This window comes from Maylandia zebra, linkage group LG7 (genome assembly GCF_041146795.1).
Source record: "Maylandia zebra isolate NMK-2024a linkage group LG7, Mzebra_GT3a, whole genome shotgun sequence".
Classification (NCBI taxonomy): Eukaryota; Metazoa; Chordata; class Actinopteri; order Cichliformes; family Cichlidae; genus Maylandia; species Maylandia zebra.
In genome coordinates, this window is record NC_135173.1 from 54,561,637 (window position 1) to 54,581,625 (window position 19,989).

The following is a 19,989-nucleotide window of genomic DNA, read 5'->3' on the forward strand; positions in this document are numbered from 1 at the left end:
AATACCAGCGTTCTTATCGATATTATTGGTTTTTAGATCGATCCCCTGAATGACTTATTCATGGACTCTGGTTCCACCCACTTCTACCTCACATTGAGTCTTTAATGCAGTTCAGAGAAATATTTTGAACCTTTTTACTAAAAACATGTGTGTATTTTTTTATACTAAACAAATTTTACATATAAAATACAATGAAATTAGATATTTGAAAATACTGTTGGACTACATTATTGTAGATATCAGCATAAAAACAGTTGCACGGCTCACCAGTTACAACATTGAACTCGTGTTTACGCATCCATACGTGACAGACTTCATAATTTAGTACTTGAAAGTCGTGACAGCTCATTTGTTAAACATTTCTGAATGAATTGGGAGTTACATTTGTTTCTTCTTCTTCTTTTAATTACTGACGTAAGCAACAGCTGCTTCCGGGGCGGATACACGGCTGTGCTAACTTCCGCTTCCTAACGTTGAGCGCGAAATCTAAAACAACAAGCTGACATCCTAGCAGCTGCCGCAACATCCTAAGGAATATTTTAAAGATCATTTTAAAAATATTTAATAATTTTTGCGAAGATGTCTTTTACTCCAAAAAGGCCATGCCCAGACCCAATGAACGACTCGATGGAGAAGAGAATAAAGCGGATTTCTATCGAGGGGAACATCGGTGAGTGCTGCAGCTTATTGCAAAAGTCACATTTGACAAAACAAAAAGTTCAGTGTAAAGGTTTAATGTCCGCAGATGGATGTCAGGTGCTGCTCGGGGTACCTGTGTGTAACAGTATACAGCTTCAGACGATGTACTCCTAATGTACTACTTTTGCCGCCAATTTGCTACTAGACTATTCTTCTTCTAAGAAAATATTAAACGACATTGCACCTGTGTGACGCATAGCTAGGTCTATGCAGTACGCTATATGACACGAGTGAACTTTAATTTGTGCTTCTTTTGCGTTCAGCGGCAGGCAAATCTACCTTTGTTCGCCTCTTGGAGCAGGAGAGCGCGGACTGGGAGGTGGTACCAGAGCCGATCGCCAGGTGGTGCAATGTTCAAACAACTGGCAGCGACTTTGAGGTATTAAAATAAAATAAGATTCTATATTAGAGTCGTTTAAAAAAAACTTTTCTGATGTTTACATAAAATCTGCTTTCTTGTCAGTTTATGACAAATTTGTGAGTAATTTAATAACCAGCACATTATCGTGCATTCAGGAAGACGTAATAACTGGGGAGACTCCCCATCTGTATTTAGAGTGCAGCTGCTGTCTGCCCTTATACAGTATCTGCGTGGCCACACACCCAGAGGGACAGATAGTCCCACTGTGGGCGGATGAATGTATCATCATCATCAGGCCAAACATCTGACACCCCCCCCCCACACACACACACACACACACACACACACACACACACACAACTGGCGACCTGTAACCTCACTTTCAGCCTAATATTCATGGTCTCTACATGCCATAAGGATCCCCCCACCCTACCCCCAGCTACCAAGCAGTGAGAGGGATATTGAGATACTCTTCTCCATATCAACCAAAAATGCTTAAACAAGTGACTGGTGTGTTGCATTTGCACTGTTGTTATATTATGGATGACTGGATACAAGTTACCAGTCATTCATAATAAGTTAGGTAGATCCTTCATTGTTACCAGTTTTCATTCAGCCCAGCAGAGGTGGGAATCATCAGACAACCCACGATATATTACCACAATATGATGTTATTGTGATTTTTTTTTTTTTAAATTATTATTTTGATTTTATTGCAGTAACATATACTGCAATTTATCACCTTTTTTCAAAAGTGATGTCCTCAAACGAGTGAACTTTAATTTGTGCTTCTTTTGCGTTCAGCAGCAGGCAAATCTACCTTTGTTAGATTTGCTAGATTTGTTCATAAGATTGTCAGTATCTGTCTTGTCCAGTATTTTCACTTTGTGCTGCAACACCAGATTACATTTGCAGAAAGGTTGCTTCCTATCAGGCAACTGGTGCAGTTGCCCTGCAGTCAATTAAAATTAGTTGTGAGTGTGCAACACCCTCAAGCTCAGGGTGGCCATTTAGTTACCACTAGTTGCAATTTGTTGCAGAATGTGGGGGGGAAAAAACCTACTGCTAGTGGCCAGTTTAAAGAAGGTAAACACTTCAAATAAAAATATATCATATCAGCTCACATGTACACTTTTTGTTGGTAATCCAATAAATAGTGCAAAATGGTGTCGGCACGCTGTAAAATGATAGTATGCAGGCACTATCAGAATACACTGCTTCTGCTGAACCATTCAAGGGTCCTCAACAAGTCTCCACTACTGCCACAACTTTTAAAGGCAGTGGTCAAAGCGCCCTCTGCCAGTCACTGGACCAAGTATTTTTGGAGAGCAATGCCAGTGAGGAACAAATCAAATTTAGAAAAATGGTTTAGTGCTTTTCTTATTTACTCACTTACTAAATGTGGGCTAAGATGTTTATGGAAAAGCCAGCTTTGTTCAGCAAAAGACAAAGTTTAAATGATTTACAATACATCGGTAAATAATAATAACTATCACTCGTATATGACACATTAAACTGTATAAAGTAAGATGCCTCGGATTGTCTTAAAGGACCTGAGTTCAGTGCTTTAAAAAGACAGCATATGTGGCATAAAGTTGTATTCTGATATTTGCAAGATCTAAAAAATGTTATTTTGGGGAAAGGTAAAGAAACGTGTGCAAAGAGTTTCCATCAGTAGAGCTTGGTTGGTAAAAAATCAAATAGCTGCTGCTTTAGCCATGTATTCATCACATGCCTTTTTTTTAACAATGAGGCTATGTCACAGCTTACAGTGATTCACCTTTTTGTTACACATGATGACAAAAGGCTGCATTTATTATCTCTAAGTCATGAAGGTGTGTAAAATGAAACAATGGGATTTTTATGTTCTAGGAGCTGACCGCATCTCAGAGGAGTGGCGGGAACGTCCTGCAAATGATGTACGAGAAGCCAGGGCGGTGGGCTTACACTTTCCAGAGCTACGCCTGTATCAGCCGGGTGCGTGCCCAGATCAGATCAGCCAACGGGAAGCTCAGAGAGGCTGAGAATCCTGTGCAGTTCTTTGAGCGGTCCATCTACAGTGACAGGTATCGGACCTATTGATGAATATGTACGCTTGATAAAAATATTTTTCTCATAGAAATTTTCACTGTGAACACAGTGTAGGAATTTTTACCAGGCTTTAGAAACCTTTGTAAGAATTCACTTCTTTCCCACCACAGAAACCAGCCTCTGATTTATTTAACCCCTCAAAACAATTACAATTTAAAACATCCTGTGATAAATGAAACAGAATTGCTCATCCTTTTTTTTTTTGGATTCATTATATCTTAGGTACATCTTTGCAACCAACCTATATGAGAGTGAATGCATGAATGAGACCGAATGGTCCGTCTACCAGGACTGGCATGGGTGGCTGCACAACCAGTTTGGCAAGCACATTGAGCTGGATGGCATTATCTACCTCAGAGCCTCACCAGAGGTAACCTCCTCCTTTGTACTGCACACGTTTATACCTAAATGACAGTGTCCTTTAATAGAAAGTTCTGCAATTTTCATCATTCATGATTTAAAAAAATTATAATAAAGCTCACAATAAGCAAAAAGTTCACAGTGTTCTTCTTCTTTGGTGTACAGAGATGTTTAGAGCGGTTACACCTGAGAGGTAGAGAGGAAGAGCAAGACATCCCTCCGGAGTACTTGGAGAAACTTCACTTCAAGCACGAGAGCTGGCTGCAGCACAAGACCCTGACGTAAGCAGACTGTTCAGTCAGAAACTGTGCATTTATATGAGGAAAACAGATGTACTTGTATGATAGGAGAGGCTTTGAATAAGCATTGGAAACCCCCTACTCCCCCATTCATGCAACAGCTGGAGGGGGGGAAGCGAAGGCTCGAACAGCGATACATGTGATCTTCATCTGCGTCATTGGCTTTGTGTGACGGGCTGTTTCTTTGCTCCATCATGTGTACATTTCCTTACAAAGTTTAATGTCTTCATTTCATTAAAAACAGTATGCAGTTTCCCACAGTGGGAAACTATAACATCTCTAACTGCATGTTCTATATCATGTCTTCCCACAGCATGGAGTTTGAGTATCTCAATGACGTGCCGGTCATGACGCTTGACGTGAATGAAGATTTTAAGGGAGATAAAATCAAATGTGCTAACATGATCGAGAAGGTTGGTACCGTTTCAGCCTGCGTAAAGATCAGAAATCATCAATTAATGCTTTCATTACTTTTCATATACTGTATTTCCATGTATGTTTTTGCACGTTTCAATAAATCGCTGCATCTGCCTCATTTTCCTAGCAAAATGGAAATAAGCAACGAGTGGCTCAACAGGTTTGAGCAGCACTGTGTCAAAACACAGTGCTGTAAAAAGATGTTTCAAATTTACTCGCTTGCTGTTATAAAAGAAGACAGTTTGGGCAAAATGCTGCATGAGACTGAGTTTCTTGTGATTCAGGGCTCAGTGATGCAATAAAATGCTTGAGCACTGGCATTGGTACTTTTACTCGAGTAAACACACACTGCGCTTGTTCATGAACCAGTTTCATGTTGATGCTATCAGCTGTGGTTAACTCAGGCACTTATTTTCACATCAGACACAAAAAACCCTGTTCCACACACAGCTTGGTGCTGTTACATAAACCCAACTGTTATCCAAGGAGGGGAGGGGAAAAGAAATCCAAAGTAATGATCTGTGCCTTTGTTGGTTTAGATTTTAATGCTAATTTGACGCCTTTTTTGTTTTTGTTTTTTGCTTTTTTGTAGGTCAAAGAGTTCTTGAGCACGCTATGAGCACCACCACAAAGAAAAGAGTGAAGACTGGATGGCTTTTAAAGCATAGACAATGACAGTTACTTGTCTGTTCAATAACTGAAAAGAAAAGAAATTGGGGGTTTTTGGTTGTTGTTTTTTTTAAGTGTTGTGTATTTATCAGCATTAATGTGCACAAATGAGATTGTAATGTATGTCCACTGATAACAATGACAGTAAACTTGTTATTTTTTTTCCCCCACCGATTGCACAAAATCAAGTGTCACACGTGTTCTTTCTCCGCTCCAAATGTTTCTTGGCACTCTGTGCAGCTCTTCCAGAAGATGTCGCCAGTCTCCATTAAAGCTGCCCGGCTATTTCTGAGCGCTCAGCCTGCCTTGACCTGGTAGCTCCAATAGGATTTGACTAAAGCTATCTGACATTAGCTTCTTTCATTTTTACTTTTAATGCCTTTTTAAAAAGCACAGAGTAGAATGGATCACCAAGGTGGAAACATCTCATGACTTTTTGTTTGCTTTTGCTCTTTTTGGCAGTTCCGGGTCCAAAATAAATACCCATCCTCAGCAAGTGTTCAAATGAATTATTTAAGTGTAACTTTTAGAATGTTGTTAGCAGGATTTGTTTATATATTTCCTGTTAAGCAATAAAAAACTGATTTTGCATGTTTCTGTCTATGGTCAAAGTTGTGTTGATGAAGTAATGGGGAGCCAATTTGTCAAGTTTTAGTCTTCTGCGCGCCTCCCAGCGCTAATGGTCTGACCTCCGCCCCTGTGGCGTCACGCAGGAGGAGGGATGGTACTTTAAATATGGGGAAAGAAACGCTACACACAAAGACTCCCGTGGCACTTCCAAACAGGCGCTTTGGACAAGATGTTACCTTGGCCTTGCGTGTGCGTTTCCATTTAGATATGTGGATTGTGCGTTTCGCGTTAGGTTTGATTTGTAGGGTCGCAGAAATCATCCCAGCGAGATAGCCGCAGCTCACGTACTTTAGTTTTAGGCACTTTGGGAGCGCAGCAGCTAGATTAGGCAACCGTTCTCAAACACGCACGACTCGAAACTGACGAGGAGGACAGGTGGACGCCACGCTGATCAGCCGCGAAGGGGAAACTCACCATGAGTTCCGACAAGAGCAAGTAAGTGTCTGATCGTCAAGTGTTAACTTGTGAAACTAAAAGCTATGCACGTTTGAAGTTTTACCTCGTAGCTTTCGGTCCTCGGGTTTTTGGGGAGATTTGTTTTGTTGTTTCCTGTCAAGTGTTGAGTCGGTGAACGAGGCGTCAGGAATGTCGCTCACTAGAAAACGAAGTAGTCACGTTCAAAGCATTGTGCCAGTGTGCGTAAAGCTGGAACTTCTGTGGTTTCTGAGTTTAGTGGATCGCTGATGGCATGCCATAGTAACGCCACGTGCAAGCTATTTATAAGAGTACTGATCTTTCTGAAAAGCGTTCATTCATTCCAGCGACAACCTTGGATAGATAAGACACACACCGTGGCTATGAACGGGCTAATCTATTTTCCAAGAAGCTGTCGCTATTAATTAGAGAGGAGGAGAGCGCAAGGCAAGTGTCGGAGATGTCTTGCATTGTATCTTTCTGAATAAAGCCGTGCGTAATGCGTAGTGCGCTAGACTGCACTATCCCCGTGGCGGACGGGTATGAGGGGGAACCCTCCCCCATCCCATCCACTGGGCCCAGTTGTATAGACTTCACAGTAATGTCAAACAGGGAAGATTCACGGAGTCTGCTCTTTCCTTACAAGCATCTCATTCACGGTAACAAGTTATTTTAGATGGATGTTTTTGGCTTGAAAATGTAATTGCATCGGAATAGGCGAGGCACAGTTCCTCAGAGCGAGCGTGACGCCCTCTCCAAGTAACAACGAACGAAACCTGAAATGACCTATTGTGCCGTGCCATGTGAGCAGCAGAAATAAAAGTGACAGCCGATTCTTCGTTCTTGTGTCTTTCCCGGAGACAGACGTCTGGTTTTGTAACTATTCTTTTTGTTCTGTTTCACCTGCACCTGTGTGAGCGCCTGCTGAAACTTAAAATGCTCTTTTGTGTTCTTCCCGTTGATGCTTTGACCAATGTGCCATTGAAGGAAATTCCAAAAGTTAAGGCAGAGCTGAAGGGCACCGAACTAACTTCTGTTTGGTTATTACACAAGTCAAATAATCTCTTTGATTGTACTGGTGATATGGCCATTTATTTGTTTACCCATTTCACTTCGCATTCAGGCTCCGCAGCGGTGTGGTAGTGGAAGTCACAATAGCCCCACTTGAGTGTTAATTGGGTGGCTATATCTGAGGAATATTAAGCTGAAAAGTATGTTGTGATAACAATACCAATATAATGGTTGTATTATTGCAACACTTTGATTAAAAATATATATAGGTATATGCTTCATATTATGGCCTACTCTCAGCCTGAGAAATTGCCAAATGGCCAATTATCAAGTTATATACCTAATGCTGATCACCTATATGTCTTCCTCTGTCCTTCAAGTAATGGTGCAGAAGTTAACTGCAACCAGCCAAATCCGCTTTTTTATGCTTGCCTGTTAAACTTTCATGTGGGTATTACCGCCCAGAAGATCAGCTTTAGCTCGAGTATCACTTTAAGGCTTGAAACTCACTGCTGTACACCTTTTTTCTTTCTTTCTTTCTTTCTTTCTTTCTGTTTTTTGCCCTGATGGCGCTGAGGGCATCTACCCTCATGGCCAACCAGGCTGGTTGGACTGGATGCGTCATTCTGTAAAGAGATGGGGATGATCCTTGATCCCAAACAGCTGATCCCGGCTCCTCACGCACTGACAGGTTTATCCAGACGCCTGAGGTCACTGAGAACTGAAGCAGAATCGAAAGTTCAGGAGTGAGAAATAGATGCAACTGGTCGCTCAGATCTTCACCCAGATTATTATTCTTATTATTACTATTCTTATTATTATTGATTAATCAAGAAGATAGAGTCATAGAAGGAAATTGGGGGGGCAAGATCAAGTCGATTTCCTGCATTTAAAATGACTTGAATGAGGAGATGTAGGATCCAATCGACTATGTTGACCTGATTTTAAACTCGGCGAGTCATTTTGACTTTTCTGAGATATACCAAAAAGCAGATTTAAAGTTTCTACTCTCTTTGAAGCACTTACCATATTTCTTTTTCCATTTGACACCCAATTCAAAACAGGAATGATGCGTTCCCCTCCTGCATCCAGGATGTCTGTAAACCACCTGTGGCCTGTTTCTCATGGTTAGTCGAGCCCTGTCTGAGGCCGCAGTGTGCAGTGATTAACACGGCTCTGTGAACTTGCCTTAGCCAGCAGTAAAACCTGAAACATGAGCTTTCTTTGCTCTTCTGTGTGCTCACCGGTTTCCCTGATGACCCTCTCTCTGTGCTACATGAGCTGCCTTCATGCATACTGCTGCATCACCAGTTCTTTGGTACCTGCTGCAGAAGTAAATACCCAAGCTGGGTTCTTAGAGAGATCCTGAATCGTAGCTCCTGTCTGTACAGCCATTGTGCAAGATTGAATTAAAAGGGCCAATCTCATGTTTTTATAGCGTGTCACTTCTGATCGTTGTTAACATGTCTGCTTAGGTACAAGGTACAAAGAATACAGCATGGCAGAACCCAGCTCTTCTAAAGTTGGTGCTATTTTCTGGATGCTCTGTCCTGGGATGGAAGACGATGAGGACAAGTGGAACAGAACACTCAAAGCAATCAAGGCCTAAATGATAGTGTTGACTCTATGTGCACGGAACAGTGCGGAAACCTCGGTCACTTTTATTTATTTATTTTTTTCATATTTAAGAAAAAAAAGAGCAACAAAAAGAAGGTACAGAGGTTAAGGATTGCATATAAACTTGGCACTTAACCCAACCACTCCTCGACACCCATTTGATCTGGGAGCTGGTTGCATCTGTTATCATCAGTGTTGTGCTCCTATGTTCTTAGGGCCAGAGATCATATCCACTAGGGAGATCCAGATGAGCTCGGAGTGCAATCAAAGGAACACGTTGTATCCTTCCTGACTTTGTTTATTTAGCGGTTTTGCGCACTGCTCCCATTCCTTCTGTGCTGTCTCATCGTTGGCCTCACATTGTTCAGTAGGAAATTTAAACTGCTCACGTGTTTATTTTGCATTCTTTGTATGCATCCCGAAGCAAATATTTATTTTTGGTTTATTGGGAAAAAAAATGCTGCCAAAGGAAAAACACAAATTTGATTGTGACACACATATTTAGTTTTACTGCAGTTTGACGCAGTAAATTGACACACAGGCACAGGGTAAGTCTTTACTTACCCTTTATAGCTCAACACAGTGGAATATAAAGGCAGCCTCTTTTTTTGTTTTGTTTTTTTTTTTTTCATCTTTTTATGGTGTATTGTTTTCTGTATTCAGTGTTGAAAATAATTATCCACATTACCAGGTGAGCTAAGTAGCAAGTTGGAAGCAAGAGTGAGGGGTGGCTTGAGACTTTTTATCTCCAAGCAAAACATGACTGTCTACCTGGTGGAGCAAGCAAAGCAGTGAGACGTTTTTTGTAGTTGGCCACCAGGTTTGGAGACTGACTAGGCCACTCCATGACCTTAATGTGACCTATCCATGACCCATCTTCAGTGTTCTAGCTGAGGGAAGTAGGTTGGCACATGACCCCACCCATTGGCTCCTCAAAGTGGTGAAGTGGTCCTGTACCCTTTGTAGAACAATAGCCCAAAGCATAATGCTTCCACCTCCATGCGTGACTGTGTTGACGGTGTTCTTTGGGACGTACTTAGGATTTCTCTTCCTCCAAACATGACAAGTTGAGTTGATGCTGGTGAGGGTAGAAGTACATTTACCTTGTTGAGCAGGGGAAACCTGCGGGCACTGCAAGACCTTGATGCATTATATTGAAGTTTGTTACTGATGGTGTTAATTAACAAGCTCTTCCTGTGTAGTTTTGGAGTGATCCAATAGGCAGTAAAAGTTTAAATATAAAGCAAGTGCCAATCAGACATTTTGCACAGTGGATCAACATTTTGAAAAAATTGGTACTTTTCTGCATTCATCATTCCATCACTCTTGACAAAATCCCCAACGGTGTTTTACGGATGGCTGTAGACTCTCACTGCTGTACCTCTCACCTGACCTCTGATGTACATGTTGATGATGATTTGAAGCAAAAATTTCAAATTTAGATTCGTTATTCCATAAAACCGGATTTTTGCATTCCAGTTCTCATTTGATTTGGCATATGCTGGCCTTTTCTCCACGTTTTCCTTCCTTAAGAGCGCCCTCTGGGGAGCCACCCTCCTACTGAGACTTTTTTCATTGTTTCTTAATGACATGACTTTGAGATACTGTTCATCTGCTACGGAAAAAAGATTGGGTATGCCACTTTTTCTTTTGCCCTGCATTTGTCCTGTTTCCTCAAATTCTTTAAGGACACACTGCAGACCATGATGAGATATGCAAAGATTTAGGTGATAGCTCTTTGGGACTCACCTTGTTGGTGCAAAAACAGTGTTTTATGCCTGTAACTGCCTTATCTTTTGGGATATGGGGACAAATTGTGTGTTTTTTGCAACAGACTGTTAGCAACAAAATGCCCTAAAGATACATTTTAAAATTGATTCTTTGCCAAGTTGTCTGTTATGTTTACACACAATACTGTTTCATCTTTTTTTTCAGTTAGGTGCTTTTTTTTTTATGTTTGAACGATTCATAGGTCAGTGTTAAGTGGCTTGCCAAAGAAGCCCTTCCTATAAAAATGGTCAATTACTAGACTGAAAATCAGTGAAAAAGCAACCAAAGTCCAAAGAACACATTTGAAAGGCATTCAGAAATCCTGGCGAATGATTGTTCAAGAGTCTGGCTTCTTGGAAGCAAGAATGAGGGGTGACTTGAGAGTTTTTGCACAGTACTGCATCCTTCAATAAAACGTCACTTACAAGCCTGAATAAAATTTGTGCTAACGTTAGATAGATAGATCTTGGAATGTAGATGTTACTTTAATATCCAACAACATTTCACACTGAATAAGAATCTTTTTTCAGGATTGTGTTTCACAGTAAGTTGAATTTCACTCCGATGGTCATAAAAGTGACATTACATTACAGTACTTTTTTTTTCTACTTTGGAGCAGCTGTGTAGAGGTGTGATAGTGGATACAGTGGTCAGAGGATGTTGAATATGGGGCCATAAGTCATCCTAACCCATGTCATGATCTTTATGTAACATTTTTAATTCTTTTTTTGTTCCTTTTAGAATGGAGGATGAGGCAGTCTTGGACAGAGGAGCCTCGTTTGTCAAACATATCTGTGATGAAGAGGAAGTGGAAGGTAAAGACACATTGCAGCCCACTATCTTTAGCTTTACGTGATAAGTGTAATGTATTCCCATTTTTTCCACACATACTATATGCAGTCCTGTGCAAGCAAATGTGAAACCAGTCATTTCTTTCACCCTCCAGAGTATCAGTGCAGAATTAGACATATAGGATAAACATTATCCACTTCCTCTAACGTTTCTGTACAGGAAGATGTCTCTTCAAGTTGTCTAATCCTGTCCAGTTCTGGCTGTCAGCTAAACCCGCAAAAGAATGCATCTGGAGACACCCATATGAATTTACTGAGGCATCCACATACTTCACGAAACCACTTCTTTTAGATGAACACAAAGCAAAAATACTTGGGGATTATGTCGAGCTGCTTGTGTGTAAGCAGTAGCTGCAAGAGCCTCCTGTGCTCGCCTGCACAGGAGTCTGAAAGAAGAGCGTGGTTTTGTGTTGGCCTTTTGTTTTCTGCAAGAAAACAAGGCTAACCATCAAGTATGAAAGATTATTTAACCCTAAAAGAAATGTTTGTGAAATGCATGGGTGAAGAGAGCTGCATCACTAACTGGGTCAGTTAATCTCAGTCTTCTCACACCCACTATTCTTTCTAATTACTTCCTGGAGACATTAAATCATCATTTCCTGTACGAGTCTCTGTGTAGGAAGTCACTGGCATTTCTTTAATTTTGCAATTTGATGGCATACTGTGAGAGGAAATAGAAATGTTTTAACATTTCACACTACATCACACTACAGCGGCAGTTTTTCTCCTGTCGGTGGACGACGCAGATTACCCAGTTTTTGGGATTAAAGTGATTTATTTTCTCTCCCGTGTTTGTCATCTGATCTGCTTGCTCTCTGCTTTATGTTGTGACAGGTCATCACACTGTGTACATCGGTGTCCACGTTCCCAAGAGCTACCACAGGAGGAGGCGCCACAGACGCAGGCCTAGCCACAAGGAGAAGCGGGAACGACCTGAACAGAGCGCAGAAGGGTCCAAGTCCGACGGGGAGAATGTAGACATCAGCGTCCTCAAACCTCTCAGTGAGTCGTGGTGACACTAACATGACGTTTAGTAAAAACAGTGTGCATGAAATCATCTATGAGAGCCACGTTGGTGATGGATAAATCGCTCCTGAGATGAGCTTTAAGTCATCTGGATTAAGTCCAGTGCAAATTACAGCCTACAAGATATCAGTTTTCCCTAGTAAGGAGGCAGAGCAATGAGGGGTGGGTGGGGTGCGAGGGGCTCTCTTTCTTTAAGCAGCAGCCTGCACTCAAGTGAATAAATGCAGCAGGGGAATGGGAACATGCTGAGCACTAATCTGAAAATGACGCTGGAATAGCTTAATGTGTGTAAAGTAAACAAAAGGGGGGGGGGGGGGGGGTGTGTGTTACCTGTCACCTGATGATTAAACACGGCACTCTGAGATTTGTGGGAAAGGATTCTCAGAAGCTAAGTGGTAAAACGGAAGATTTAGCACAAATGGCAAGATATAGAGATGTTAAACGAGATCCTTAAGACCAAATGACAAAGTAGTACTCATACGGTGTCTGTGTGGATGAAAAAAGACTGCAAGATTGTCAACAGTATTCTAATCTTACTGTTGCTATAGGGCAAATACACCCGGTCTGTCCCTATAGAGAGGCTTAGAAAGCTGACATGGTTGAACCATTAATCCCCTGATTGTTTTCTACAGCCTGAGGAATTAAAACAGACAGAAATTGCATTTAATGAGGAAGAAGGGACATTTTTTTTAATTAGGTAAAACAGGTGGGAAAATCTGAACCTCACAGTCTTCAATGGCAACACTATGATTTGGCTTCAGTGTATAGTAAATGCGTGTAATTGTAATAGAGAGCCCCAAAGTTGTACCTCCTCTTGGGTAAATCATCGTTTTTGTTTTTAAGAGTCCCAAAACGTTACATCTGGTATGAGCAAGATTCACAATTATCATTACTGGAATTCACCATAAAATGATGCTGGAAACTGGTACAATAAGCTGGTGAATTTGTTGTGTGTGGTGGTGTCGGATATATTTGAGCAAGGGATTTGCCGCTTGACTCATCAGGGCATGTGTGAACAATGACAACAGGGCCACAAAGGCCAATAGGATCAAGGTAAACTGGTATTTCCACTGATATTTAAAGTTCAGATGAATCCTTAAAGGGTACCTGTTCAGTTTCATATTTAAACCTGAGACTCCAAATAGTTTCTTTAGGTGATCCGAAGTTCAGAATAACCCTTATTTAGCTCACTATCAAAAGCTAGTTTTTTGCCAGGCTTGCATCAGTACATGTATATCAGTAGAAGTTTACACAGCCAGTAAAAAAGGAAAGGGTACGACTTTCAACATGTTTTTATGGGTCAGGCACTTTAACTCACATTAATATCAATCATAGGGGCTTTTATTGGAAACATATACATTTAAAAGGAAAAGAATTGAAAGGCAAGGCAGCACTTTACATCAAAGGAATGAACGGCCCCACCTGCGATCCACAGCGACTACTTGATAATGATTCCTTGGACATTGCAAACAACCATGTGTTGTGACACATCTTTCACCCTCAGTTAATGGTTCAGATCAGTATAAGTGCGGCAGTTAGGAAATAAAAACTTGCCATTTCTTAAAACGTAAACCCTGTAGAGAGCGTTACATGTAAGGTGCGTATTTGTCCAACAGTCACCACAAAGCACAAATGGCATTTCTCAAACGACCAGTAAATAAATCTAAATCTAAAACCATATGAACATGCAAACGTGTGCAAAAACTGGCCTCGATCATGCAGTTTCTGTATGGAAATGCACAGAAAAAGAAACAATATTTTTAATTTGAAGCAAATATTTAATCAGTCGCCATATAAATGTTGCAAATCATGGTAGCCCTAGGTAGTTTATAGAGTTTCATCAAGAATAAACCAATCGTACACACCGTACAATTATTCTAGTGGTATGATGATGATGCTGGGCTTTGGTGTAGACCCTGAGTTCATACATTGTGTAAAACAAGCTGATTTAGCTTGTATATTAACCCTTAGGTCAGCTTTCTTCTTGACTTGTAATTTTTGAACAGAGGGTGGGTGGGTGCAGTGCTTACGTAACCATCTTAAGGATATCCCCTTGTTTTGACATCAAATATCGCCCCCAACCTCCTACACAAGACCGCAATCACAAGTTGTATAAGCATTCAAAAGACTACAATCAAACAAAAGTTCAAAGACAGTGAGCAGAGTTTCATAACAATAGGCACCTTGTGTGGACAAATAATAGAGGTGAAGGTGAATAGAGTGATGCTATGATTTGGAGTGACACCATTGAACGAGGCATACTGGAAGAGGCGATCCACCAGGAAACTGTGAAGCATTCCAGAATTATTTGTAAGACAGCCAGTAGATTCATTGTTCCTCCTCCAACTGTAGAATGAAAATAGAAACCTATTAGTTTGAGAAACGTACCACAAATATTAATTTTCTGTGTCACCAAAGGACTAGTTTGTGAATTGTTACCTTCCTTCTAATCAGAGGGTTGTTGACTGGCTGCTCCAGTCTGCATGCCAAAGTATAATTGGGCAAGATATTATAGATTTAAGAGTGCTCTGAGTTCCCAAGCAGAGTAGAAAATCACCATGTAAGAAGGAGTCCATTTACCATTCCTTAAAGTACAGCCAGTTCCTAAAAGTAGACACGAGTTGGAGATTTAAAAATGAAATGCACGACTCGGGGTTGGGCTCCATTATCAAGAAACGGGAGAGAGTCTGAAGGGATCTGCATGAATGGGTGAATAAAGCACGAGTAGATACAATGATAGGCATTGTCCATTGACCACTTTTTGGCTTTGTTGACAATTTACAATTGCATCTTTCTTGGTTTTGCCGGCGTAACATTGAGTTGTCTTTTCACAGGCTCTCACAGCAGCCCCACAGCTGAGTAATCTTCTCTCCTCTGACGCTGTAATCCTCTGTTACACCTTATGCTCAGATGTAAACCAGCCTGAGTGCTTAGTCATTCAAAGGTGCCACAATATGAGAGGAGCTTTGTTCCCATTAATCTCTCTCTATCTACAGTAGGTGTCATGGGCCCTGCCTGATTACTTTCTGAGTCATGCAAACTCCACCGACTTTAAGTAAACGCGGAAAAAACTAACATCAGCTTACATAAGAATAACTTCTTTATCAATTAGTTGATTTTTTTTTTAAAATACTCTCAGACTTGTGACATAAGGTGACATAGAGACAGATATGTCTAGAGAATGCAATCAGAGACTGTAGTTTGTTTTCTCAGTTAGTAAGAGCTTTATTACTTGTTACATTTGGATAAAACTTATATAGCACCAAATTACAACCTGTCCTCTCAGGACACCTAGAGTAGCAACTAAAGTCATGACCTTACGGTTTTACAGAGAGAAATTGCTGTTTTGATTTTTTTTTTTTTTTTTTTTTTTGCTGGATAGAGGCCAATGGCAAGAAGCAGCCTCAGGGAACATCTGTCACCACAACCGGCTGGGGTGAGGAGAAAGTGAAAAGATGAGCACAGAGCGACAACATTCACTAGTACAGCAAGTAACAACAGATCAGGAACATGCAGCTCCAGAAGCAACTATATGTGCAGAAAGGTTACGTGCAGAGAGAAGAGAAAAAGTTAATAATATGCAGTAGCACCATAAAATCCAAGGGAAGCAGATATTATAGGAGAGTTGCTAAGTGCATCATGTGAGGCCTCCCTGCAACTGGGCCTAATGCAGCAAAACTTATCAATGAAACTTGAACAGAAAAAAAGTGTTTGACACCTAATCTTAAAAGTGAAAAGAGTCTATGTTTCTTAAACCAAATTAGGAGCTGGTTCCACTGGAGAAGAGCCTGATAGCTGAATGCTGTGCCTCCCATCATACGTTTGGAAACTCTGAGAATCAGAAATAGGGCTGCACTCTGAGAGGCACGTGCTCTTTTGGGAATATAAGGTGCTACGAGGTCTTTAAGACACAATGGAGGCATGGTTATTTAGGACATACTCAAGTAGAGGAATTTTATATTTAAATCTTGATTTAACAGGGGGAGCCAACAAAGACTAACCAAAATGGGAGGAATCTCAAGAATTACAATTGTCCAGCCTGGAAGTAATAAATGCGAGGTAGTTTTTCACCATCACCCTGAGAAAGTATGTTTTTAATTTAAGTAAGAGTAAGAAGATAATAGAAGGCAGTCCTAGAGGTTTGTTTACTGTGTGAATTTTTCTGAACGAAAAGGACCTGATGTTCCTTCCTAGTGGTCTTGGAGTTTAAGGTACTTCCATCCAGAGAAAGTATTTGGTTGGATGGCATGTTTCCTAAATCTTTACAGCCAAATATGATCGCTTCACGATTCTGAATTTATTAGGAGAAAAGTACATGTCATCCAAGCCCTAATGTCTTTAACAAATAGTCCAACTTATTTACATCTCCTGGTTTTATAGCTGTGCAGAAGAGCATATACGATGAAAATTATCAGTTGTATCCTTTCTAGTATTTGTGATCTTTGATTAAAGCCATTATTTGTGATAGCAGCTCTTTTCTTTGGCTTTGCTTGCCAGAAGGACAACATCATTTGTCATTTGTAAAATGCCTTTCTTTGGTTACACCATTTTGATGTACTGTGATGGTATTTTCCTATCTAAAAATGAATTTAATGCAATGTTGAGGCCATCATTCTCAACTGTTCAGCTACTATAGTGATTTAATTTGTAGTGATTAAAAACCTTGAGCATTCAGATGCATGATTCATTGCAAGAAATAAACTTGTCAAGGGCTTTTCAATTTGGGTGTCAGAGAATAATAATAATAATAATAATAATAATGGATTGCATTTCTATATAAATGAGAGTAACGCTTAAAATCTTAGCTCTTGGGTTTTACAAATAACCCCATCTTAACTTACAAACCTAATAGCACTGTATCACCCCAAAAGAGCACTTTGCTCTCAGATTTAGGCTCCTAGAGAATTGAATTTAAAAGTAGAATGGAAGGCAGAGCCTTCAGCTTTCAGGCGCCTCTTCCGTGGAATCAGTTCCTCGTTAGATTCAGGAGACAGACGACCCTCTACTTTTAAGATTAGGCTTAAAACTTTTCCTTTTTGATAAAGCTTATAGTTAGGCTTCCAATGATGCATTTAGCATTTCTTCTCCACTCCCCTTTTTACACTATCTATGTGATTATATGCCACTCTGCATTTAACCATTAGTTATTATCAATCTCTGGCAATCTTCCACAGCATGTCTTTTGTCCTGTCTCCCTCTCCTCATCCCTAACCGCTCCCCCTCCCTGAGCCTGGGTCTACTGGAGGTTTCTTCGTGTTAAAAACTGGAGTTTTTCCTTCTCATTGTTGCCAAGTGTTTGCTCATAGGGGGTTCCACAGAGTTGATTACAGACTGGAAAATCAGTGGGCAGCAGGAGAGCAGACCTAACACAGAAGCTCAAACTGAATCTGTCATCCATATTTAAATGTCCGTTCTAGCTCACACACAACACACACACATAAACAAACTCCCACGTTCCCATACTACTGTATCTCTCTAAAAGATCTTAACTGCAAACAGTGTTTGAAGGTTGAATAAGAGGGCAGACTCTACTGCGTGATGAGCTACTCTTGGCATAAACATTTTTTTCCCTCTTGAGTGAACCACCTTTTATATTTTTTTGTTACCCTATTAAATGAAGGTGTGCATGTTGCCTCTACCTGAGATGCTTTACTCTCCCTGTTAGGAGTTTTCAACTGATGTGTGCAAATGTCAAGCAGAGCTTTGGCTATGGGGGTTGTGCTGTCACAGAACATGAGCATACAGTGTAACAAGATTGTCCCAGACAACTAAAGCCCCAGTTGAAAGTGCACATACTGACAGATATATGTAGCCCTACACTTGTAAGATTTTCCACTGCTTTGACCGATCTAAACCCACATAATCCTGTTGATTCTGGCAAAAACTGTAGAGCAGACGACTCAAAAGTTGCGTGTAACCACAACAAAGGCCTGGTTTTCATTGGTAACACCAGCTGTGAAACGTAAGAGGCGAAGAGTGTTTTGTACACCATATGGTGTCAGTAAGTCATATTTGCAAAAGGACAGCAGAAAGGTGCTGTGGGTGTGAGGATCTCCTATGTTTTGGTTTTGCATCCTTACTGAAGGTTCATGCATGGGATCCTAAAGGTGTTTCATGCCCCTTTTGAGTCATTGGTCTTAACCTTCACATGACCTATTATTAGATGCGCTGTCTATATTAGAACAGTTCCAGCTGTACTATTTTAAAAACAAACAATCTAAATTAAGCTTTGGTGCGCTGTTTCAGGATTAAAAGGTTACAGGTGCCGTTACGTTCTTAAGCTATCAACCTGCAGAATCCTGACTGGTACAGTAAATCAAGGCACCTTCATAAATAGCCTCTTGTGTCTTGCTCTTGACCTCCACTTCGTTGCCTTACTTCATCGTTGCACAACTTTCGCAGAAGAGTTAACAAGAACAAGCAGTTCTCACATTTCATTTTGTCAAGATTCTTGTTAAACCCGGAGATTGCTGTTTTATTTTTGGTTATCAGAACAAGATCATAACTTGCATAAATAAACACTGGTTACATAATTTATTATGAATAATAAAAAGAAAAATCTATATGCCTAGGCTGTCTTACTGTGGAGGTCACATCACCTTTCTTGATGTCATATTCCTTAATGGTCTTCGTGTTTCTGATTGAAGTAATAGAAGTAGAAGATAAACATTCAGGGGAGGTTATCAATGCATGAGTGTGCTGATTTAAAAAAAAATCTTGGTTAACTTTCTCAGAAGGAAGTAAAATGTGTTTTACTGAAAATCTTTTCCTCGAGCGGATGTGTTGTCAGGCTGTTTCCTTCCAGCTAAGATAACACTGTTCTTTTTACAGGGTCATGTGCTTTCACCTTATTCGCATCGCAGTCTGCCCCCCACAAAATCTTTAAAGCTACCTGAAATGCTAAAAAACATACTATGTAACATCCCAACCAGGCTGCAGCTGTTTTGAATAGTAATTAAAACCTCTGATGTTTCTCTAACAGTGAGAGATGATATTCGAGCAGTTGCAGTTTAAGCAAGTCTGCTATGCAAGATATACTGTGGTCTCACGCTTACAGAAAATACTGTTTTGATGTCAGACAGATGCATGCCAGATTGTCAGACCAGTCAGCTGTTTGAGCTTTCTATTCTGTGCATGATTATGCAGCTGCAATTTCTTTCCTATACAGGAAACCTTAAGTTCTGCACAGCAGGCATCTGTGTAGCTTCACACAATGACAGCAACTACACTGCTGATTTGTTTGTCCACTAACTCAATTCTTTCTGCTTGCAGTTTCTCCTGCTGAGAGAATCCGGTTTATCCTGGGAGAGGAGGATGATGGCCCACCACCTCCCCAACTCTTCACTGAGCTGGATGAGCTTCTGGAAGTGGACGGGCAGGAGATGGAGTGGAAGGAAACTGCCAGGTGAGCTGCTAAGGCAAATGTGCTTACAGCTTATCCCCCCCCCCCATTTCACTTTAAGAGCCATGGGAAGTGGCTCACCATCCCGTGACTGGAACACAATCCCTTATAAATAATCATGTTTTGTGTGTGTAGGGAAATAGGCAGTGCCCTAGTGAACTCCCAGTCTACTCTTATCTGATCGAGATCTATAGTACCTGATCTGTGAGACCCGGAAAAGGCAGCAACTCCCACATGATCAAAACAGGCCTCAAGTATACAGGGACATGTGAACTTTTGGCATGTATAAGTGGAATCACTACACTTGTTAATGGATTTCTTTTAATTCACCTGTGGCGTGCTCAGTATTACAATAAATCATCAGTTATTCCA

The 19,989-nt window shown here is 40.7% G+C and overlaps 2 protein-coding genes across 5 annotated transcripts in view; both read left to right on the forward strand.

The window, feature by feature from the left end:
- The first annotated feature begins 442 nt into the window (after positions 1-442).
- On the forward strand, positions 443-5,487 carry dck (deoxycytidine kinase). The gene is made up of 7 exons (XM_004549878.5): positions 443-670; positions 963-1,078; positions 2,933-3,126; positions 3,374-3,521; positions 3,677-3,792; positions 4,124-4,223; positions 4,820-5,487. Exons 1-7 carry the CDS (start codon positions 580-582, stop codon positions 4,844-4,846), a joined length of 792 nt encoding a protein of 263 aa, XP_004549935.1. The 5' UTR covers positions 443-579; the 3' UTR covers positions 4,847-5,487.
- A 158-nt stretch (positions 5,488-5,645) lies between these two features.
- Positions 5,646-19,989, forward strand: part of LOC101481441 (electrogenic sodium bicarbonate cotransporter 1) — a 33,597-nt gene continuing 19,253 nt past the window's right edge. For all 4 annotated transcript variants that reach the window (XM_014413549.3, XM_014413548.3, XM_014413551.3 and 1 more), the window contains exons 1-4: positions 5,646-5,961; positions 11,080-11,153; positions 12,024-12,191; positions 19,488-19,620. In XM_014413549.3, the coding sequence (XP_014269035.2) occupies positions 5,942-5,961; positions 11,080-11,153; positions 12,024-12,191; positions 19,488-19,620 (395 nt within the window). In that variant the 5' untranslated portion in view covers positions 5,646-5,941. The remainder of the gene's footprint in view (positions 5,962-11,079; positions 11,154-12,023; positions 12,192-19,487; positions 19,621-19,989) is intronic.